At 38.9% G+C, this 24,832-nt stretch overlaps 2 protein-coding genes across 2 annotated transcripts; both read right to left on the bottom strand.

Moving 5' to 3' along the window:
- Positions 1 to 3,472: 3,472 nt before the first annotated feature.
- rx3 (retinal homeobox gene 3) lies at positions 3,473 to 8,100 on the bottom strand. Its single transcript, XM_061747728.1, has 3 exons — positions 7,793 to 8,100; positions 6,761 to 7,023; positions 3,473 to 5,599 (listed from the first exon to the last, which is right to left on the bottom strand). Exons 1-3 carry the CDS (start codon positions 8,055 to 8,057, stop codon positions 5,153 to 5,155), a joined length of 975 nt encoding a protein of 324 aa, XP_061603712.1. The 5' UTR covers positions 8,058 to 8,100; the 3' UTR covers positions 3,473 to 5,152.
- A 7,300-nt stretch (positions 8,101 to 15,400) lies between these two features.
- cplx4a (complexin 4a) lies at positions 15,401 to 24,410 on the bottom strand. Its single transcript, XM_061800009.1, has 3 exons — positions 23,807 to 24,410; positions 20,977 to 21,064; positions 15,401 to 16,954 (listed from the first exon to the last, which is right to left on the bottom strand). The coding sequence occupies exons 1-3, from the start codon at positions 23,968 to 23,970 to the stop codon at positions 16,727 to 16,729; spliced, it is 480 nt and encodes a 159-aa protein (XP_061655993.1). The 5' UTR covers positions 23,971 to 24,410; the 3' UTR covers positions 15,401 to 16,726.
- Positions 24,411 to 24,832: the final 422 nt, after the last annotated feature.

The raw sequence follows: 24,832 nt of genomic DNA, 5'->3' as shown, positions 1-24,832 counted from the left end.
TTTCATCGCCACCTACTGTTAAATTAGGTGTAGCATTACTTTTACAGGGTATTTTCAACCTCTGTGCACCAGAATTACGGGAGGAAATCAATCAGAATCAACTGTATTATTTGATCATGATGTTTTAAAGATGTAGCGCTAAGTTACAGTGGCTATTAAAAGTGTACAATAAAAGTACACACCCCTCTTCGAATGCCAGGGTTTCATGATATTAAAAGATAATGAAGAAATTTCATATTTTCTCTACTTGCTGAAGACTGTCGTCACTGTGTTCTGTGGAAAATGGAATGCCTTGGAAATTCTTTTGTACCCTTCTCCTGATTAAATAGCTTTGAACAACGAGATCCCTGCAGACCATGGCTTGTGCTGTAAGATGTGATCCTAAAAAACCTAAAAAGGCCTACTAGAACACCTGAACTTTATTTGGGGTTAATGACGCACTTTAAATGGTGGCAGGCGTGTGCTGAGTCCCATTTTATCGTTAGTTTGAATGTGATTGCTTACGCCTGAACACAGCCCCATCCCCAGTTATAAGAGGGTGTGCACACTTGCGCAACCACGTTATCTCAGTTATTAATTTTTACTTCCCCTTTCTAAAATATGACTTTTTGTTTTTATTAAGTTGTACAGGAATGGTGGGCAAAGTTTTGAAATGATTTATCCTGGTCTCTTTTTACAAATCAGAAATACCTTGCATTTGAAGAGGGGTGTGTAGACTTTTAATACCCACTGTATTTCAGTGGTCTCGAAGAGATCAGTCGGCTACGACTAAGAGGATGAATAATTAAAAGCATCTTAGGGTTCTGGTCCTGGAGGCAACCAAGAGTTCCATGAACCTTTGTTTATTTGTTCTTTTCTTGGACAAAATGGCAAGATTTTCCAGTAGAAACACAATTAATTAGTAAAAGTGCCAAGTGATTTGTCATCTTCTCATCTAAAAAAAAAAAAAAAAAGCAAAACAAAAATCTCCCACTGAACTCCATCTGCTTCAGGAGGGGCATCCCACTTCCGTCCTTCCTGTCCAAGGCATCAGGAAAGTCAACAGCTGCCGCTTCTGCCGCGGACGGCGGTGGAGATTTTTCCACTGGTCACGCTGATTAACCGCCTGGGTCACAATGGCAACGGGCCCAGATCTCGGACCGTTGCTGAACATGGACAGAAGAGTGGGAGTTTTGTGGCTGGCTTTGATCATTCTGATTCCTCACTGCTGTCACAGTCCCGCAGCACCTCTTGGGAATATGTATCCGTCCGGTCGGCACTGGGCAGTCGGTAAGAGAAACATCCATTTTTCACTGTTAATGTAATTAACTTGAGAATGATCATAGAAAGCAGAGTGATATACTGTACAGTAATGTCCATCGTGCATCAGTGAAGGATTCAGTTCAATCTTGGGCACCTTGTAAGAATCTCAAATAGTTACAGGTGCGAAATGACGTATGCGCTTTAGTTGGAGAAATGAAGTGTATTATGTCAAAAGAAGATGACCACCAGCATATAGAGGAGACGAGACCACAATAAAATCAAAATAAAAGTAATGGATGAGAAAAGAAATTCATCGGATATCAAAAAAGCAGTGAATAAGAAGAGCATTCAAATGACAAAACTTGAGAATGAGAAGATCATACAATCAAATGAAAAAGAATATAAAAGAAAGAAGTAAATCAGAAAAGAATATAATAACAAAAAAGTAGCACAGGCACGTAATTATCAAGCGTTGATTTAATTACAGCCTTCAACCGGACTGACAGTTAAGACTGCACCTAACGATTTCAGGACATTTGATGGGAAAGAAAGGAGATGAAAGGCAGCCAGTATCTTGTGGAGGAAGACCCGGAGACCCCTTTGTGGACGCTCTGATCCGATATGAGCGCCAAAAGCTGATCACTCAATCAGCCATCAGAAAATGGTCAGCCTTTTACAATTCCAAAAGCGCTGATGACAGTGATATGTTCGGAACGGGACAGCATGGATACAACGGGTTTTCTCCATTGCATGACCTTGTCGATGGCAGTCCTGCATCTTCTGGCCGTAGAAGTGCGTGAGGGAGGACTCCACCTGAATTCTCAAGTATTCAAATACCATGAAACTAGTAGAACTATGTAGACAGTCGTGATAAACCGTTCTGGCAGTGACTCAAATGTTTCTCTTTCCCTGCTTTCATGTTACTTTTGATAAATATCTGCTTTTTCCTCACATGCAAATGTGACACCTTTCTGTACGTTGTGTGAAAGGGCGATTAGTGGGAATCATAATCGGGGATCCATTTTAATCACTTTCTTCCATGTTATGTAGTACCGTACTGAACACAGAATATCGTTCACTCATGTAGGGTAATTTGATGTGTTCTTCTTGCAGCAGGGGGCGCTCAAACACCCTTTTTAAAAAGTTTGATTGACGCATCCAGAGAGGATTGCGTGATGCTGAGAATCAAGCACTTTTCTTTAACTGTTGCGCTATTTATTGTCACAGTAGAGCTAAATGAACGAACCAAAGTCATCAAATTTGAAATGTCAATCAAAGCTGAGCAATATTCTCTTTTTTTGATGGCAGAATTTTCTCCCAGCTCTTCAAGTGGATCTCATTAGAGTGCGGGCTACCTAATATTGTGGTCCATGACATGACGCAAAGTAAAGGTGATTGATTACACAGTCAATGATTATTTTTTTTTTTCTCAACAGGGGGGGGGGTTATATAATCACCTTTTTAAGAGCATCCAGGTTAAGGTTACAACAATAGTGAATAGAATAGGAAAGCAAGTTAGCATGAGCGAGGGAACGTTGAAGAAAAACATACAGAATTACTCTCGCTCTCTTTCTCTCGGCGTGTATAAAACAGTAGGATACACATTGACAGAGAGAGTTTTGGTCCCTCTGGATTTACAGACAATGGCGAGTGCTAATTGCAACAAGTTGGTTGCACACGTCTTCCCTCTTAATACCAAAATGAAAAGTTTCCTCTTGTGTCCTCATCCCTCATTTGTTTCACGGCTGATTGGTGTACAAAGGGGCAACAAGCCACTTTCACCCCTGCGATTATGCCTCTAATCTCGCCGGCCAATGGGATAACGTTTAGCGGAGTTAATGAGGAGGAAACAAATGGTTCTCTGAGGGGCCCGGGAGGAAGTCAGCCAGGTTAAACTGCTTCACGTGTAAGAAAGACCCCTCAGTGTTTATTTTATGTTTTAATGGAAAATGCATTCATGAACATTGCGAGGAGAAAATGTTGACAAAGTTAACAAAAAGAAACAAAATGTTTTCGCAGGTCATCAAGTAAAAAAAAAATAAAAAAATCACCTGAAATCTTCAACCTTTTTTATTCCTCAAATTGTTGTTTGTTTTCATTATCATATTACGCAAGCTCCAGGGGGGCATTCCGCTAATTTACATGTAAATACACAGGCTACTCAGTTTACGACAGTACCAACACACATTCGTTTCCAGGTTACGAATGCAATGAACTTCCCAAAAGTCAGTTATTTCTATTTAGTTTCGGATACAGTATTATTCGGACACACATAAGGCCATCAGCATTTGACAGCATAGGCTTTGCAGTTTTTTTGTATCCTTCACTTGCCCGTGGTTCGCCAATTGACGTTGGAGCAGCGATGCAGTTTTGCCACCTGGCGAGAGGTTTTCTGTACGTGAAAGCAGTTCAGCGCTTTAAAAATGTAGTACAATTCATTGCTATCCATGGCAAATTCCTAGAAACAAGATATCTGTTCTTGACAAGCCACACAGCGGAAAACAAAAAAAAAACACTGAACTCTTAGAGCAGGCATTCGCGCAAAGCCAGGGAAGGTTTATCTGAAGGGCTGCACTGGAACTCCGCACCGACAAAAGCTGGATTCAGCGGATGCTTGGCAAAATGTAAAGCTTCACTCATACTGAAATCTTCCGCTAGAAGCCTTTGGTATGCTTATGAAAACCGCTCAACCTAGGCTGTCAAATGCGGATGGCCTCACGTCTATCTGAATGATACCTGAAATGAAAATGCAAAAACATAGGAACGGTACTCTGTCGTGAACAAAGAACCCCTTGTATGGTGGATTCTCTTTTAAGTCTTCAATCTTTGTGAAAAATATCTCAGACAATATATTGAGTTTGAGCTCATTACGTAGCTCATGAAACCTCGCTTTGTGTGGGTGTTTGTCTTTTGTTTCTTTTCTCTTGTTCACTACGGGGCAGCCTCAACGGGGCCTGCTAAGAGAAGAAGATTCAAAGAGAACAATATACGTTATGAAGTGACATTCCAAGTAGTAAGACTCCGATGTCACCATAAATCTTGTCACTTGTAGTCAAAGTTAAGGTCAAACGTTTTATTGCTTTTGACGTTTCACAGAGGTTCACTTCTGACGGCGGAACAACACATGTAGAGAGATATTACAGGCATATATTTGGACTCTGCGAAGAATTATTAATATTACTGCAGCTTCACTCAGGAGCTGAGACGTCACCATGTATATCCGTATGTTTATATTTTACTGCCTCCAGGTGGCCAAAGTGCACACACCAGAAGGAGTGGCATAATGTCCACTGAATTGAAGCAAAAAATGGGACAGTTTATGTCATTTCTGTGCATTTCTGTGCAAAAAAAACAATATTGTACAGTCCTATTTATCATATTGGAAAACACAATGCAAACTTTTTTTTTTTTTTTGAGCGGCTGGAACAGATTCATCGCAAATACCATTTATTTCAATTGGGAAATATCATTTGAGTGTTTTGAGTCACGAGCGTGGTCATCGAACAAATTCAACTCGTATCTCGAGGCCCCACTATATTTCCTATGGGAGAAATTGTTTCAGAATCCAAACAAATCAAACGTTTACCAGCATCCTGGAATGGATTATTTTCAACCTTGCGGTTCCTCAATATACGCCAGTACGGTATTCTACAACTCAATTGTTGTTTTGCTTTTACATATCAAGTTTATTGTCTTGAAACTATTCACATCAGACAGATTTTGACGTCCAGAAACATCAGAAAGGGATTTTCATGTAGAAGTGTGAAATAAATAGCTAATCCATGTTGCAACAGGTAAGAATGAGACTGAATGAAACGTTTTTCACAGTTTGTGTCAGTCAGAGTGTTGCCATAGCAACATCGGCCTGCCAATCCCATCGGTTTTCCCGCAGACTCAGGAGCCATATCCGTCACCACGTCTTGCCAATAGACTGAATGTGTTCTTTGGCCTTCATCCTCAATGAGGCGATGCTGCTGTTCCTCGGATCTGACGAGCACTGGTAGGCCGACAGCGGCGGGGGGCACATGGAGCCCATCCGGGTCAGGTGGGTGGTGTGCCCCAGGGCGGGGGCGTTGAGGAAGGAGGGCTGCACGGATGGGGGAGGCGAGACAGCGTAGGCGCTACCGCCGCCGCCCATGAAGCCCGGGAGCGACTGCAGGGTGGCGGAGGCCCCGATGGGGGAGGCCAACCAGGGGTCCAGCTGCAGGCCCGAGCCCAGGGAGCCCAGGGAGCCCGAGCCGGGGGGGCGGCCGAAGGAGAGCAAGGAGGAGGCGGCGGCGGTCTCCTGGAGCTTGACGGAGTTCACTTCCAGCTTCTCCTGGCGACGCCACTTGGCCCTGCGGTTTTGGAACCACACCTGCGAGCAGCCACAAGGAGTTCATCGCTTTTTTATTTCTCCTCTGGAAGGTAAGACCTGCCAAAACATTAGGTACACCTCCACACTCTATTGCAGGGGTGACAAACTCATTTTTGTTGCGGGTCACATTCTAGTTATTGTTACCCTCCGAAGGCCGGTATGAAAGCGTAGCCTCATCATATATTCATATACAAACGGACTGTTTTTTCAATCTGAAGCCAAGGAAAGTCGTTTGCGCAATAGTTTTTGTTTTTCCCCAAAAAGGTTGTTTGTAATATCTGCTTGCAACATCTCAACATTATTAAAAGTGAAGACATTTGGCAGTTTTGGTACAGATTTGAGCAAGTGACATGAAGTAAAGTTGACTTCAGTAGGCCGCATAAAAAGATGTGGTTTGCCGGATATGGCGCCGAGGCCTTCCATAGGACAACTTGTGATATAATGAGATGTTTCAAAGATCCCAATCCTTAGTTTTCTCGATGGACGTTTGTTATTTTGCTTGTGCTTTGCAGTGGTAGAACTTCACAGCATCATACTGAGAGCTGCTTCCAATATTTTACCTTGACATAAATGAGGCAACAATATCAGAGGCAAAAACAACTAAGACTTTTTAAAACATTAGCAAATAAGGCTAGCAAAATATTTGAAAAATAGAGGAGCACAGTAACATTTTAAACGAATTCCTCACTGACAGCGGTGCCAATCAAATCTGAACATATTACCTTAATAATTACATTTGAAAAATATAGTTTATTTTACATTGTGTACAGTTTTATAAACCAGCATTAAATGATACAACTGGTCTTCTATTTTCCCATGCAGTGGTGACAAACGTTTGTAATGATTTTAACTTTACTTTAGAATGATTTTTTTTTAATGCATGTGTACCACATAGAAATAACAGTTCAAAAAATTTAATAAAACATTTTTTTAAACACTTTTTTGTTACTTTAGAATGATTTTTAGTCTTCATATTATACGGGGAACACATTTTTCTTCGAGTGAACATGAAAACACATCAATGAATTAGAAATGATGGCGCGCCTAAATCATTTCAACATTTCATTTTGGGACTTTAAAACCATATAGGTGCCGCGTTGATGAAAACTAATACTAATGATGAGAAATAAATACAAGAAAATCCAGATTTTCCTTCCGTACCTGTACTCGGACCTCTGGCAGGTTGACTTTGAGGGCCAGCTCCTCTCGGCTGTACACGTCCGGGTAGTGAGACTTCTCGAAGGCTCTCTCCAGTTCGTGCAGCTGGAAGGTGGTGAACGTGGTGCGGTTGCGGCGGTGCTTCTTCTTCGGGTTCTCGTCGTCCGACAGCTTGCAGACCTCCCGTTCCGGCGAGTCGGCACACGGCGGCGCGTCGCCGCCATCAACACCAGCGCACGCGCACGCACCGCTGCGACAGCACGCGCCTGCGCAAAAAAAACAAACCAAAACAATTAGGATTGATTATTATCCTGCTCAGATTTATTTTTAAATAGTTTACTAGGGATGTCTAATGAAATACATCAAACAAAACAAAACATTACACACTTTAAAATAGAATAAAACAGAAATAGCGAAAATAAAAGGAAACAAACACAATTTAACTGAAACAAATTCGACTAAATTGTATGAACTCAGTTAAAAATAATAGTAATACATTTAAATAAAATGAAATTACTTGTATTAAAATAAAGCAAAATTAAATACAAAATAAGTAAAACGAATGAAACAAAAGGTAACTAAAATACACCATGAAGTGAATTAAACTAAAACGAAACTAATTGCATTTAAATAAAACAAATTAAATGTACATGAAAAAAACGTAATGTAGTGTAAGTAAATTAAATACATTAATATTAAATAACAAAAATAAAACAAGATATTCTTTGTGAAATTAAATAGAACGCATTTTAAAAAAACAAAGAAGACAACTTGAATGAAATAACAAAGAAAATTGTAATAAAAATGGAAAATAAAAAAGAAAAAGGTAATAAAATGAAATGTATTTAAATAAAACAAAACTGCGTTTGAATAGTAAAGTGAAACAGTATTTAAGAAAACACAAGAAAACTAACCTGCATTCAATTAAAAAACGAAATAAAATAAAACAAAAACAAGTAACGTAAAGTGAAAAAAAAAGGAATCAGCAACAAAATAAAAGATCATTTTAACCAAATGAAATGAAATCCAACCAACCGTCCAAACTGTCTGCGAAGTGACTTTTCTGGCCGGCTTCCGCGGAGTTCTTGCCCCCAACTTTGTCTGCGAGGCTGCAGGCGGCCGACTTATGGAACAAGAGGTCCTCCTTGAAGCCCAGGATGGCCTCGATGCTGTGCACCCTGGCCGGGTTGCCCGGGTGGTGAAGCAGGGTGCGCGCGGAGGGTGACTGCAGACGCTCGTCCATCATCATCATGGTCATCATCCTCTTCCTCCTCTGGGAAGGCGGTCCAATCAGCCACATGGGTCGGGTAGGACTAACAAATATGTGCTTCTTGTTGCGTGGAGGGTCCTCAGTTTTTAAACTAACGCCCCCCCCCCCCCCCCCAACTCCTCACCCCACCTGCTCTCTTGTTATGACGTCACAGAAGGGGGGGACGTCCCGGATTTGAGTAACCGGCGCCTGCATGTGTAAAACCTACTTACATCAATCTTAAAACCATCTTTCCACTCCTCCAGATGTCATGTTCATGCCGGTCTGAGAGGAGGGGAGTGGGAGAAAAAAAAAGAAAGAAGAAAGATTAGGTTTGCAGATTAAGGTACAACAAAATCATAATTACAAGATTTTATTTTTATTTATTTTTTTGCCAGGATTGCCAGCTTAATATTTAATCAAAAATATTCAAATATTGATGCCAAACGGAACGGAGGTCTCATTAGTTGGACTGATGCGATTGGTGTTCATAGCACTAAAAGCGTGAGTGGGCCAACATCTCCCCCATTTCAGTCCTCAATGTATGAAAAAATATGAAGTAGCACATTTGATTATTTGTGCGTTGATTTTTACCACAAAAGTGGTGATACCGCTCGCTGAAAACCGAGCAGACAGGAAGCTTGGCCTTTTTCCAACCATTTTGGGCATTTCCAAGGGTCCGTCAAAGTCGAACATTTCCCAGGGATTTTGTTCAATTGCCATCAAGTTGGCGCCACGTCTACAGTATACTTACTCCCTTGTAGTCACACTTTGCCATTCGTTAATTTTACATTTTAGGGGAACCTATCCGTTATTAGCCGAAAAACTCACCTGTTCTCTTTTTTGGTGCTCTATCTTCTGATAATACCTTAGTGCCGAGGAACAGTTGATGTGAGTTCAGGAGCTTCATTGAGAGCAGGGCTCACCAACAGGGCCACCGATGACCACACGGGTAGCCCGTAGGCCTGTTCTGACAATAGCTCGCCAGTGACGGGACATTGTGATTTCCTAGGGACGTTGCAGAGGTTATCATTTGAAAATCTAAATACTTGCAGAGAAGTAAAGTGTTGCATATCAATATGTGTCCGTCGCCTATCCTGATAAATTACTGTTGATAATTATTATGTGACGTCATTAACATGCTAAGTGTCGTCATTAGTTAATAATAACATATAGTGTAAGTAAAGAAAAGCTGAGCAAATTTGTTATTTCAGAAGTCTGTGTCAAACTGGTAGCCCTTTGCATTCATCAGAACCCGAGAAGTAGCTCTCCGCTTCAAAAATGTGGGTGATGCCTAATTTAGACAAAAGTAGTCCTTTGCGCCATCTTGTGGCATCTATAGGCAATTACTGTACAATGTAATCCTTTTTTATGGGGTGCGTCAAGTACACGGGGGATCTTCACGATTTGCGGTATGACTCGATCCCTTCTCCAGCGAACATCAATATTGTAATACTCCAAAGCATTTGGAGTTAGCGTCATTGCGTGCGGGCGGAGCATGGCTGCAAAGTTACATGTCTCGCCATAAAATACGGAACAACACAGGGAGGCTGCCAGTTTGGTTTGGAATGGCCATTTGAGGCCCGCCGCGCACCGAGCGACGCATGCTGAACTGGCAAATTGCGAATAAATGACGACATGCGAGTCAAACCCGCAGACCAGGCGGGCGATTGACCCTCACTCACGTTCTAACTCACAGCAGCAGAAAAAGTGGGACTCCCGTTGTATCGGGAAACAACATTTTGAGAAAACTTGAGCAGATCATGATCAAACGTTTTGTGTGCGATGAAGTTCACGCCATGGATTCGTAGACGCCCCACGGAAACGTCTGACTCCAATAACGCCGCTCCCGACGCTCCGATTTGTTTGAAACTTCTACCAACTTGTGCACCTCCATGTTGTCGCCGCTCATAGCTTTCCTTTCTATGCACAATTGCAAGGCGGGCTTCGGGCCGTCCGTCTCTGGCCAGTGAGCCGCATGTCCATAAATACTAATTAATAATAATAATTCCATTTTCCCCACTCTGATCCATGAAACAAGCCTACATATTTGAAGTGCGGGGTGGGCCCCAACGGGAACCGCACAATCAAGACAATTGTCAGCGATAACCACTTAGGAGCAAACAAAGATTGACAGCAGTGTGGTAATCCCGCTTAAAGGGGGATTACATGATGTTGCTCAAAAGAGTTAAAACCCCCTAAAAGTATTTAGCTTTTGCTAATTGCACAAGGCGACCTCACCCTTTGTCGGCCCGCGAGAGGAGGAGGGGGAAAGAGATGCTAATTAACGCCACTGAGTCAATGCACAACTTCCTTGTTAGTGCTTTTATTTATTTAGCGATTGTTGTTTTGTACGCTAACCAGCATTTGGAGAGAGACTAGAGTAGAAATGGAAAAAAAATAAAAATATGGAAATATATGAAAATATAGCTTTCCGCTCCTCTGGGAGGACTTCCTTCAAGCTTTTAGAGGTGACCTGTGGGAATGTTTGACCTTTTTGTGAGGAAACCGATGTCGGAGTTCATCCCAAGTGTGCTTCCACACCAAAGTCACCCAAGCATGTTATTTCCGACTTTCAGACTGTCTTTCGTGCTTTATTCACAGGAAGACAAAAAAGAGCCTCACCCAAACTGCACCCACAAAGTTGGAGCTACTAAATTGTCTAAGATTCTAGACTCTAATCCAAGCCCTAATTATTCAATGGATTGATTCATTGATTGATGTTATTGTTATTTCTGAGTGTTGTTTGTTCATGAGTGCGTAATTAGACACGTTGGTCTTTAACTGCCTTTGAAAACACCCAATGACACTTTACAAACAAAGGCTTCAAAATTAAAATATCATGCATCCCTCCATCCATTTTCTGTACCGCTTATCGTCACGCGGGTCGCGGGCGTGCTGGAGCGTATCTCAGCTACCTTCGGGTGAGAGGCGGGGTCCACCCTGAACTGGTCGCCAGCCAATCGCAGGCCACATAGAAACAAACAACCATTCACACCTTTGGGCAATTTAGAGTCTTCAGTCAAGCTACCATGCATGTTTTTGGGATGTGGGAGGAAAGCGGAATACCTGGAGAAAAACGCAAGGAGAACGTGCAAACTCCAAACAGGCGAGGCCGGGATTTGAACCCCGGTCCTCAGAACTGTGAGGCAGATGTGCTAACCAGCCGCCTTAAACTATCAAGTAACAGAAAATAATCCCCAAAATTGAATTGTAAAATTGGATGGAAATCTAGACTTGGATATGATTATCTTGACTGATACAATAGATTTTTGATTTGATTTGATTTGTTTAGGTTTACTCTTTATTATATATATTCATGTTATTGTACATTTATATTTTATTATCATTATTTATTATATTATTCATCATATACTTGTTTTTTGAACCATATAACCCATGATACATGATTATTTAGTTTATTATTATTTGAAATACTTTGGTCAGCTCTTTTAGCTCCATGAAATTAAAATTGTATCAAAATATTAATAAAACATACTGTTGTGCAGTTATACATCACTGCAATCACTAATCATAAGCATATTGTTAAACAGAATATCAATCAAAACTGAGCATAATTTCCTATGAAGGATGAATTTTTGAATACCCACAATCCAAAATACTAACTTACTTGGAGGCACGTCCATAATAATAATAATAATAATAATAATAATAATAATAATAATAATACAGGACCAAAAAAATTGTCAAAAATTGAAATATAAAATGAGATAGAAATCAATACTGTACTTGGATCTCAATTGGGAGGGTATCTTCATAACATAGACATTTATTGATTTTGGAGCAATCCTGCCTTATATTGTGTCCAGTGAATCTTTGTGTGTTTATCCCACGATTGACCAGTTCATAATCTCTTATGTGGAGAGATTTGAGGAGTCACAGGTCACAAGTTCAGCAAAAATAATAACACTCACAGATAGATAAATGGACGGGCGGAGTGGGAGGGGCCCGGCCGACAAGCGAGGCCCCGGGTGATCCTATTAGACGTTAATCTTCAGACTGCAAAGCCACAGCCGCTCAAACCTGGGCTGCTGTGAAACTCTTAACCATTGACCATGTAACCCCCTCATGTCCCATCCCCCACCCCCTCCCATCACAACTAACCCCTAATCATCCCCTCATTGACAAGTGTTTGGATAATGCCCAATTAAATTAAAACCTTAACTCCACCAGGTATTAATCGCACTTATTTTGATCATGCTCAGTGGCTGTGCAGGGCCATCTCTTGAATGTATTTCAAAATCCAATTAAGGATTTGAAATGTGATCACATCGTGTTTAATCCAAACATACACAATCATAGGATAGTTACAGCTAGCCTTAATTGACTTATGCAAATAGCACGATACAGCGATGAAGAGATAATCGATATATTCTATTGGGGAAAAATATCCACAATACAGCACGGTACTTACTAGCTAGTATTTATTAATAACAAGTAATAATCAACTCTTTTCTTCATCAAATAAGAATAATAGATAATAGCTGGTGACGGTGTATCAGTACTGTACCTTGAGAAATGTATTGGAATATTTATTGATATAAAGTAATGGTCTGCTGTTTTCCTAATGGTGTTGTGACCTTTTGCGACTGCAAAAGAGGAACGCTCAATAATAATTGATTTTGCCTTATCAATACTGAACCTTGAGAAATAAAGATACGATATCGTACAATTTGCCTTATCAATGCTGAAGCCTGAGAGATAAAGATACAAAATAGTAGAATATTTATGAATACTAAGTAACAGTCATTAGTTAATTGTGTTGTGACGCTTTGCTCTTTGTCAAAGGAAATAACAGCAAAATAGAAATCATAGATAATATCTGATGTTAGTGTATCATTTCTTTACCTTGAGAGCTGGGGCATCGAACAGGGGCTAAAAACGTGACACTGGCAAGGGGTACTGACCACTTGGGGTGGCCCCGGATTTCCGACACAGGGCCAACCCTCCGCCAAATTTCAATAATCTGGTGCTTGAGAGTCACAAGAACGACACATTGCAATCAGTGATGCCGGTAACGCTCCAAAATTCCACCATTTTGAGTAAGGAGCAATGTTGTTCTTGTTTACGTTTAGGTACTTAATGTACTTTGTCGTCATGTCAAGTCTGCACTAAGTTACTGATTTAATGTGGCTTCAACTACACACATATTTCAGTTGCTGGTTCATATTGATGACATCATTCTGTAACTTGTGTGGCGTACATTGCCAAGTAATGGGTACAGTTAAGCTAATGCTTTTTTTGCACTGTGGATAAGTGATGTGCCTGCCACTTGGTAGCTGCTGAAAGTAACTCAAAAGTTACTTTTTTCTAACGTAGTTACTTTTGAAATCAAGTAATCAGTAAAGTAACTGAGTTACTTTTTCAAGGTAACTGCGGCAACACTGTTCGCAATATTTTGCAAAACAAAGTAATAGTTAGCTCTTAACAGTGTAGTGAATCTGCACTCAGTCAGAAGAAATAACAGCAACATTAGAATATTAGATCATATCTAACATTGGCATATTGATACTGTACTCTTCCTAGTTTCTTAATGATATTGTTAGACTTTGCTCGTTGCAAAATAGGACTTATAGATCATATCTGACGTTGATATATCAAAATTGTGCCTTGGGGATGAAATATTTATTCATCTAAAATAAGGTAATGATCAGCTTTTCAACTTTGTTAAAATAGGAATGATTGATTTTATTTATTTAATGTTGATGTATACTATGTAATACTATACTTCGAGAGATAAATAATCTAAATCAGAATCAGGACCCTGTTTATTTGTATCATAAGTATGTCAAAAACACAAAAGGAATTTGTCCCCGGTAGTTGGAGCCTCTCCAGTACGACAATGGACAGCCATTTTGACACAAAATACTTTTCAGACATAAAAACATAAATTCACACTACGGAGAGTCACTTCGCCTCTAGCAATTTAATGGCAAGAGAGAAGAAGCTGTTGGAATGTCTACTGGTTTTAGTTTGCATTGTTCGATAGTGCCTACCTGAGGGAAGCAGCTGGAAGAGGTGGTGACCAGGATGCGGAGGGTCCAAGAGGATTTTGCATGCTCCTGTCTTAGCTCTGGCGGCGTGCAAGTCCTCAAGGGTGTACCCACCCTTGAAGACTTGGGGGTACCGACGATTTTTCCGGCAGTCCCGATTGTCTGTTGCAGTCGGAGTTTGTCCTTTTTTTTGTGGCAGCACCAAACCAGACTGTGATGGATGAAGACGGGACTGATTCGATGACTGCTGTGTAGAACTGCTTCAACAACTCCTGTGGCAGGCCGTGCTTCCTCAGAAGCCGCAGGAAGTACACATCCTCTGCTGGGCCTTTTTGAGGATGGAGTTGGTTTTGGTCTCCCACGTCAGGTCCTGATGGACTGTAATAACAAGATGGTACTTCACACAGTTCCAGATCTTCAATTGAAGATCTGTGTGAAGACTGGAGCGAGCTGGTCCGCACACAGTTTGAGGCAAGATGGGGAGACAAGGTCTGGCCCGCCGCTTTGTCGGTCTTTTGTAGATTGTTAGTTTTGTTTTGTTTGTTTGTCTTACATCCTGTTCATGAATGGTCAACTCATAAGTCAGAGGTGCGATGGTGGTCGGTGGTGCGACTGGGTGGGTGCGTGGTGTGAAAAGTGTCCTTTTCAAATCTGCAGTAGAAGGTGTTCATGTCGTCAGCTCGTCCTTTATTGTTATCCGCTTGGGGTGGTGGTCGCTTGTAGTGGCTTTGCGCTTTTAATTTAACAGACTATATTCTGTTATTTATTAAAACAAAGCAACGGTGGGTTGTGACTCTTTGCAAAATAGGAACTATAAACAATATCTGAGGTTGGTGTATCTATACTCTACCTTGGAAAATCAAGATACAATACAGTATATCGTCATTATTCTTAATACAAAATAACAGCTGACTCCTTTCTCATTGATGTTGTGTCTCTTCGCTATTTGTTAATAGAAATAACAAAATAGAAACAATAGGTAATTATGTATCAGCACTGTACTGTGAGGAATAAAGATATGATTTATCACTATATTGATTATATTGATTATGCAATGTTTATGCAGTCACCACATTTCTCTTTGTCAATAGAAATAAGAGCAAAACAGGAATAATTAAGCATCCAGCATTCACAAAAATACTGTATGATACACATCTTTATTTGACCCACACGTTCTTATACACATTTATTGAAATCACATTGGGCTGTAGATATTATGATATATATATATATATATATATATATATATATATATACTGTATCTACAGTATATATATTGTTACGATCATGTTTGGTTGTTAAACATGAACGTGACAATATATATATATATATATATATATATATATATATATATATATATATATATATATATATATATATATATATATATATATTTATCTTAATGTGAGAACATTATAACAAGCGCCTGATTTGCGTTGATAACAGATAGAACTGGTCTCAATTAACTCAAACACCAGATACAAAAAAACAACAACAACAACAAAAAAATAACTAACTTAACCATTAAAGCGAAAGGGAAACCAAAACACTCTCTTTAAACATACTTGGCTGTAAAAAATATTTTTAGGAGACTATGATGGTCTCGCTTGTTACAGCAAACAGAAATAAAGTTTTGAAGCAACCATAAGAAGGGTATTTACGTGGGGGGGATTTATGATTTTCTGCCCCCAAAAGGTCTTTATGGGAAGTCAGGGCACCTGGGGTGAATAGATAATCATCTAATTTTAAGTTTTAGTGTCTGTATCATATATTATTTTGTATATTTTATTTTTGAGTGGGTAGATTAAAGACTTTTGGTGTTGCTGCAGTTAATAAACAGACATTGAATCCGGCTGCGATCGTGAACAAGATTTTTTTTTTTCAAAAATTTCATTTTGGTAAATTAGGGAACCTAATCAATATTATTTTCATGAAATTGTTATTGTCTAAATTTTATAACATTTTGTACATCTTTTGAGTGGGTGGAATATTATTATTATTTTTTTAAAATGTGTTTTTGCAACGATTAATCAAACAGGAAAGGTGGCTGTGGTCATGTTCAAATTTAAGATTTTTTAAAACAGGCTATCTTTTTTAAAAAGATAGCTGTAGATTCGAGCATGTGGCATGAATGAATTTAATTACATTTTCACATTTTATTGTTTACATTTTATTTAGATTGTTTTATTTTGTATCTTTTTTGAGAGGGTGGATTGAGGATTTTTTTGTGCATTGCTACAATCAGGAATGCTGGCTGTAATCATGTTAAAAGTCAACAAGAAATGTCTTGTTTTAATTACAGTGCAAAAGTCTTTGGGCCACCACTATCTTTGTTGTTCTATCAATATTCTCAAAAAAGACATATTTTTTTTGTCACAGCGTGAATAAACCGTAAATAGTCGGACAGATAGTTAGGGGAATTAAGATAAGAACACACACATATTTTTCACAAAATTTACATTACAGTTTAGTGAAGATCTGTATAAAGGTGCGGATACAGGAAGTTATTTTCGATGACTGAATCATAATGGCCACGCCCATCTGTTCGAGAACCAGGAAGTCACCCACCAACGAACAAATGGGAAAACAAAAATGTTCTTGTTGCTGGCGGTAGTCTGCGGGCTACCTAACGATTTGTTGGTGATGATAGTGTTGCTAAAACAACAAATCTAATGGTGGATTTTCTTCTTGTTCCTTGACATTTCCTCACATGACGACGCACTTCTCCTCGGCTTTGGTCTTGAGCTCAGTGACGGTGGCCGACGCCTTCTCCTTCAACTGGTCCATGTCCATGTTCTGCAAGTTCTGAATCTGGCCCATGAGGGAGTCCTTGCCCTCCTCTTCGGTGGCGTCCTCGTCCACCATCTTGAGCAGGTCCTCGGGCACGTCCACGTCGTCGCCGGCCATCTCGATCATGTTCTCGTCCTGCTCGCTCTGCATGAAACAACAACAACAAAAACACTCAAACTGGAGTTTGTAGACAAATAGTTTCCATTACCTCCACCAAGGAAGCTGTTTTCGCTGACATTTCTCAGGTAGTTAGCTAGCTTGCATGATTATGGAAAATGATGCTAAACTGTTTTCAGACATTTTCACGATTTTCTTCGCTAATAATGCGTGTGTTCTGATGATAGAAGTGTTTGGTCTTGGCAGAGGTAAGGTCAAGTGCCCAGTTTCGTTTTCTTTGTTTTTTTTGTAAATATTTTTAACGTAATTGCAATGACACGACAATAGTGAATAGCCAAGTCTTTTTTACCGTGGTGGCTAATATTGTCATTTTTTTTTAATTCAAAGTTTAGGCCCATTTTATTGAACATTGTGGATGTGGGGTGAACCTAAAAAATAGGCAAACATATTTGTTTTCACTTTTGTTAACGCTGCAATATTTCCAATAATTTCCTCAGTAATAATAAATCTTTTTTCAATCAAAATTCAGGCATATGCAGATGGCTATGAGGCTATACCATCCGAAAAATTGGTCAACCTTGGCAAAGATTGCCATTCCAGTTACCAACGGCAAGGAGGCTAACAGGGGTTTTTTTTTGTTTTGCTATTTGTTCGTAGGATTACGTAAAACGTGTTCCATCAATTTTCTAGAAACTTGGTGAATTTTGGTCCAGATAAAAAAAAAAAAGGCATACGTTCCGATTTGTTTTTCATTTATGTTAACAGTGCACACTTTGTGATAATTTGATCAGTAATAAATATCTCCATGCCAGCATTAAGGCATTAATAAAAGGTGGGTATCTATGAGGCTATTCCATCCCAAGATTGGTCAACAGAGGAAGAGCTCGACACTCTACTGGTTGGCAGTCCAGGTACCTTTGCCGAAAAGTTTTTTTTTCAATTTTCACGAAACTTGGTTGAATTTTGGCACTTATCCCAAAAAGTCATAAACAGTATTTTATTTTATTTTTTTCCCACATTTAACACTATAACATTCCCGATTTCAGTCAATAGTAAATGAATCCTAACAACAAACAACACGTTCGCAGGTGGTGGCAATAGGAAGGTGTAGAATCTGGTGCTGATCCGAGGATTAGGATTGTTTGGCTTTGGCAGAGGTCTCTGCTGGTTTGCTGACGTTTCATCAGAAGGGTCACCTCATTCATATAAAAGAGTGTGAGAGGCTCAGTTTGTTGGTACTCTTACTTATTGAAAATCATACCCATGAGAATGGTAAACAACTTTTTCCCGGATTAACATGCTGTTTTCCCACAAATGACTGAAACACTGTAAAGTGAGGCTGCGGCTTGAATGTAAGATTAGATAGGCTGTAAACAAGCGGATGAATCTTTCTTTATCCATGTTATTACTATTATGAATCCATTAGTGTGTGAAAAGCAGGTACGACGCAAGGAGAAAACATTTTTTTTAAGACAATCTATTTTACAAAACAAAAACAAAAAAACAGTAAATTTGAAGATCTACGATTTCTTAAATAGACCTTTGATATGATTGCCTGTGACAATGTAAACATTTTTCTTGATATTTAAAAAGAAAACTTAGCCATATCAAGTTATTAAAAGTGAAGACAATTTTATAATTTTGTTATTTTAGCAAGAAACATGAGGTCGACGCACAAGATTTGTTGTTGTGGGCCACATAAAATGCTACGGCGGGCCGGATCTGGCCTCCGGGGCCTTAAGTTTGACACTTGTGCGCTACACTATAGACACTAAAACATATTGACAGTTTTATTTAACAAAAAATGATCCAAAATATATACAAGTCCGTATAATAAAACACAGAAATAAATCAATGATATTCAAAATAATAATGTGAATATAACCAATCAATTATTGGACATGTTTGACGTACAGTTCAGAGAATAGCGTACTGTCAATTATAACAGTATTGCAACTAAAATCATGAGACCTGATGATATGATTGGATGCCATGAAATTCCAAATTCGGTCACTTTATTTTGTAAAAGTACTTTTTGGGGATGGCATTTACAACGTGGAAGAACATCCTGGATTTCAAAGTAAAAGCTCTCATTTGGTTTAGGTGATCTATTTTTGACAATCATGCCTGCATGGACGGGGTCATGTGATTTTAACGTCCAATCATGGGGATTATCCGCGGCCCGCTGTCTAAAGATAACGTCCACGGAATCGCACGAGATGCTAATGCCATATGAGGGACGACAACTTCCTGTTTCCATGCCGCTATTCAGTGAAAGTATTTACCACTTCAACTAACCCGTCACCCTTGCTTTCAAGAAAGAATCCATTGTATGCTTTTACTTTTGTCACGATGCTCCAAATCCATTTCACGTTAAAAAAAAACACGTTGGCCTTTGTTATTGCACGTACAATGTAAACATCATTAGCGTGAAATAATTAGATTTATACATACATGTGCTTTAAAAGGCCACAGAGCAGCCATTGTTTTTTTTTTTTCCATCACACAACAGCAGACAAGGTCATGAGCATGCATTAAAATCACACTTTTTAAATAGGGTTTCCCTTTTGTCGTTAACGGTTCATTAGGAGCCACATAGAAATAATGAACGACGTACCTTTTGTGCTCTATCCATGCCTACTAAATGTTCGTTAATAGTCCTTTTTTTTTTCTGTGTATGGGAGATACCAAGTAGAAGAAGTCCGATCACGCGGACAGACGCAATAGCAAGTGATCCCGGGATCTCTGCTCACTGGATTTTTGGCTTCCACAAAGGGTCACATGGGTCAATACCTTCAGGCCTATAATCTGCTGACACGCTTTGCACCTCCTCCAAGCTAACTGGTGCTCCTACCTGTCCATATATTCTTTTTAGAGATAGAATAGTAGGAGCACCTAATGACGGAAGAATGTATCAGATATTAATGCTCAGTGATGATGGTCACTGTTAGCTAGATTTTAAAAGAACAGTAATAAATACAGTCTATGTATGAATATGTAATATTATAGTGGCATGAGGGGTTATACTACGCAAACAAATTGCAAAAAAAAAAAAACAGGTAAAGCAACATTTTATTTAGCTTGTAAAGACAATAATATTATTCCTTCATGTTTTGAATACAACCCACACCCAAATTTGGAGACACCTGTCAGATTATTTTTTTTTTTAATTACTAGTCGATATGATCGATTGCAACATAACTCAATGTATTTGCATTTTTTTTGTAAACACCACTGCTCAAATGCAATGTTTTGTGTCGTATGGAAAAATTAGATCAAGATAAATCATTTCAAAACGTTTTCTACCATTAATGTGACCTATAACCTGTACAACTCAATTGAAAAAAAAAAAAAATCTTTTCGAGAGGGCAAGTAAAAACAAAATGTGTGCACACCCCCTTATACAGTAACTGGGGATGGGGTTGGGTGCAGAATTAACCAATCACATTCAAACTTAATGTTAAATGAGAGTCAGCAAACGCCTGCCAGGCTGCCACCATTTGAAGTGCGTACTTCTGATTGAGCCCGAATAAATAACTATATCAGTTGCTTTATTTTATTAACTGAAAAATAAACATTTTCTTCTTCATAATTTGAAAAAAAATAATTTGGAGATACATGTTTTTTTCAATTGCTTGTTAAAATGATAGTGACATATTTCTAAATGGGTATTTGTGTGACATGCTTTTTACTTTTAAGGTTAGTTACGATATTCACGAAAACATAACATAGTTTTTGCCAAAAATGTACAAAACAACAATAAAGTTAAAAAAAAAGTCTAACATTTGTGATAACAAATTATTTTAAAAATAGATATACAATAAATAAAAACTATTAATAAATAATAATTCAAATGTGGCCTTTTAATTATTAGTCCACATTTCCTGGGGGTGGTAATTGAGACACTGAAGTGCCTCATGGATTTCAAAATAAATGTGCACTTGATGAATTCCATCTTTATTTCCACCTTTGCGCAATTGAAATTTTTATATAAAATGCTCGCATCCATGACTGTTCTTCTAGTACAGTTACGGCTTGAATGTGCCTACCTTAGGCAGCCTGTACTTTTCCCTGAGGCACACCCTCAGCGTTGCCCTCTCTGCCTTCTTGTGCAAGAAATCTGCATCTCTCTCCATCCTGAAACACATTCATACATTAAAAATAAGTTATTACACTATTTGCTTAATTCGCCGATGTGCAATGAAAAGCATTTTGACTTTATTTTTGACTAAAAAAAATAAAATAATCACATGCCTGTAACTCCAAATTATTGTTCGCTTTATATTTAGCTCTAAAAAAATTAAAAATATATTTTTTTAAAAAAGCCCCAGAATGAACTTTGTATTTCGAGTATGAAGAAAAACTTAGATTATCCATTAAACAAGGTAAAAAAAAAAATGATACAAATTATTGCTGTCCAGTGAAAAACATTAAAATTCAACATTACAAACCCCAATTCCAATGGAGTTGGGACATTGTGTACAACATAAATAAAAACAGAATGCAATGATATACAAATTATTTTCAACCTATAGACAACTGAATACTCTACAAAGATACTTGATGCTAAAACTGATGAACGTTATTGTTTTCTTTGTCTCATTTTGAATTGAATGCACATTCCGAAAAAAGCTGAGACAAGGGCAACAAAAGACGGAGAAAGTTGAGGAGTGCGCAAAAAACCTGTTTGGTCAATGAACAACTGCGTGAGCAAATAGTCCAGCAGATTAAAAAAATTGTTTCTCAACGTACAATTACAATGGTTTCAGGGATTTCATCATCTACGCCCCATAATATAATTAAAATAAGAGGAGAAGAAAATCTGGAGAAATATCTATCTATATTCATCGTTATATCTACAAATGCAAGTTAAAACTCTACCGTGCAAAGCGAAAGCCATATATCGCCAATACCCAGAACTGCTGCCATTTTTTTCACGGACTGAGCTCATCTGACATGGACGGATGCAAAGTGGAAAAGTGCGCTGTGTGGTCTGACGAGTCCACATTTCATATTGTTTTGAGAAATCATGGATGTCGTGTCCACCTGGCCAAAGAGGAAAAGCTCCATCCGGATTGTTGTAGGCTCAAAGTTCAAAAGCCAGCATCTGTGATGGCATTGGAGTGTGTTTGTGCCCATGGCACAAATATCAGAACGCGCCCGTGGTTAAAAAGGAAAGGTGATGTAAACATCACCCTGTCCCATCTTTTTGGGAACATGGTGCAGACATCAAATTCAAAATGATTGAATATTTGTAACCTATATGAACCTCTCACGCCGACCCTCACTGGGGCTGAAGATTTTTCAAAAATGTCTGTGCAGCACCGCCGAGACAATTTGACCAAATGTACGCTTCTGTAAAATGTAGTGAGTTTTTCTGAAAAACACAATTATACAATTATACAATGATCAATTAAATGATCACGTGTGTGATAGTTCATGAATGGGCTGGTAAAAATGCTCTTGTGGGCAGTATATGACCCACGGGGTTGTAGGTTGCCCACCCCGCTAGAAAAGTGAACGTGCTTGTCCCAGGTTTGACTTTGCAAAGTTTCTTTGAGGTGAGTACTTTTCCCTCAGCCAATTAAAGATTGGGATTATCAGACCAGACTGGGAGGAGCACAGTAAAAATCAACACAAAACACAGCCTTCTTTTTAAGCAGGTTTGGTGTGTTCTTGAAACCTTGGATAGTGTTTAAGCGTCTGAAGAACTGTTATAAAAATTCCCCAAAAATATGTTACCCACATATTTGATGACATGATAATAATAATAATAATAATAATAAAATAAAATAAAAAAACAGTTTCATAGTGGCTTTTTATTTTTTCATAAATCTAGGCTCTCAGAGGACTTCATACAAACTGAAATGGGGAAAAGATGCTTTGATTTTTCAACATGAAAACTAAAAAAAAAAAAAAGCACATTTTCCATTAACAAGGGAGGCCGATAAATCTGGTTATGTAATTCGGGTTGACGAGATTTGCCTCATGCTCTGAAATACCACCCCCCTCACCCGCGTCCTCACCAACACATCCAAAAAATTGTTTTTTAAAAATACTCATTATTACAAAGATTTGATATTTTTGTCAATGATATGCTTGTAAACAAAGGTTTCTTCTATAAGACAATTCTCTCTTCAAATATGTGCTCCAAACCTAATTTTACACACGCTAACTGATAATGTTGTGATTGCTTACTAAAATCTTTTTTTAGGATCTTAACATGAAATGTCATCCAGAATTTCTTTAAAAAAAAAATCCTAATTAAATGCCAGATGAAGGCAGATTATTGATTCTAGTGAACACAACATGAAGCCTGGACAACATACATATATATTCACCATACATAGTCCATATATTCTCATACTTCCTAAAATACTGTAATTTCTCAGTGAAAACGTGTTAGAGTCTTTTTTCATTTTGACACGATTTTTTTGGGAATGTTTAACAAAAATATCTCATGAAATGCCAGGTTAAAGCAAATTATTAATCTGCGTACAACACTAATACAATGTAGCCTGGACATTGTTCAAATCAAATATTCATTTTTACATAAACTAATTGACACGCACGAGCATCACTTGAATCCATTTTGTGATTGTGTACTGAAATCATTTTGAGTATCATAACAGAAAGAAAAAAAAAAATCCAAATACAATTTTAGATTAAGGCAGATTATTGATCAACTAATACACAAGATGTAGCCTGGACAAGGTTATTATTATCGTCCTTTATAAAATACTCTATTTATATAGGTGCAATTTTTTCTTATGCAAAGGCAAAACTGAATGATTTCTTCCAATGAACGTGAGTTTGTGCCATACAAGCGGTCTTTTCAAGGTCACTCCGCGCTAATCCAAAATGGAGGCCTTCACTTACTTCTCCTCCACCAACTGTTTCTGGTACTCCTCGTACTCCTCGCGCGTCATGCCCGCCGCCTTGGCCGGGTCCGAGGGGGTGGCCTCCTCCTCCTTGTCTCCTCCGCCGCCCAGGCCCATTCCCGAAAGCGGATTCCCGATCATGCTCTTGATTAAGAAAGCCATGGTGACTTTTTGGATGTTTTTTGGGGCGGACGAGGAACGAGGCAAATGGGTCGGGTTGGTTTCTCCGCTCCGGTTCCCTTAGCTCCCGAGCTAACCTGCTGCTTGTCTATGTGGCCAAGGGAGTACTGATGACAAGCAACAAACACACACAATTTCACACACACACACACACACAAGGTTGTGTGCTTCGGCCATAATCTGGATTAAATCCTCCCCGGCTCCGCTATGCTAAGAGACAGATGGCCTGTTTCCTATCTATTTTTAAATCAAGCAGGCCTTCCAGAACTCTTGCATGTTTTTTTAATTGATTTGTGCACCGAAAAGCATGTTTTCAAAACAAAACCCGAGATGGAACCCGAGACGGTCGCTTAATTGTATTAGCGGAGTACGTGCGGTGAGAGAAGCGGGATTACAGGTCGTGTTTATCCCCGCTTTAACCTTCCTCCGTGTCGCGCTATTGTTTGAGGGAGAGAGGATGAGTGACGGTTGAGAGAGAGAAGGACGGCAGGGAGGGAGGGCGATTCCGTTGGAACATGCTCCTCCATCATCATGACACCTATGAGCCACTGACAACCAGAGTGGGCTAACTCCATTTTTCTCAGGTTTAAATTCTTTGCAGAAATGAAGAGAAAAGGCCTATTTTTAAGATGAATTCTGGTGTAAATCAAGGTTTAGTCCCAATTTTGATATATAAGGGGCAGTGCACCCAATTTGTTTATTTTTTTTTTTTTTTTAGCTTGAGTCCTATTGCAGCTGCATTTTAGCATAGTTGAATGTTATTTACCATCTTCTGTGAAATATTCATAGATTTGACGGATGGTTGCATTTATACCACTATTGCATTAAACATTTAGTGGCAGCC

Source organism: Phyllopteryx taeniolatus, chromosome 15, assembly GCF_024500385.1.
Source record: "Phyllopteryx taeniolatus isolate TA_2022b chromosome 15, UOR_Ptae_1.2, whole genome shotgun sequence".
NCBI lineage: Eukaryota > Metazoa > Chordata > Actinopteri > Syngnathiformes > Syngnathidae > Phyllopteryx > Phyllopteryx taeniolatus.
The sequence above is the reverse complement of the archived record's forward strand: the minus strand, read 5'-3'. Positions and strand labels throughout refer to the sequence as shown.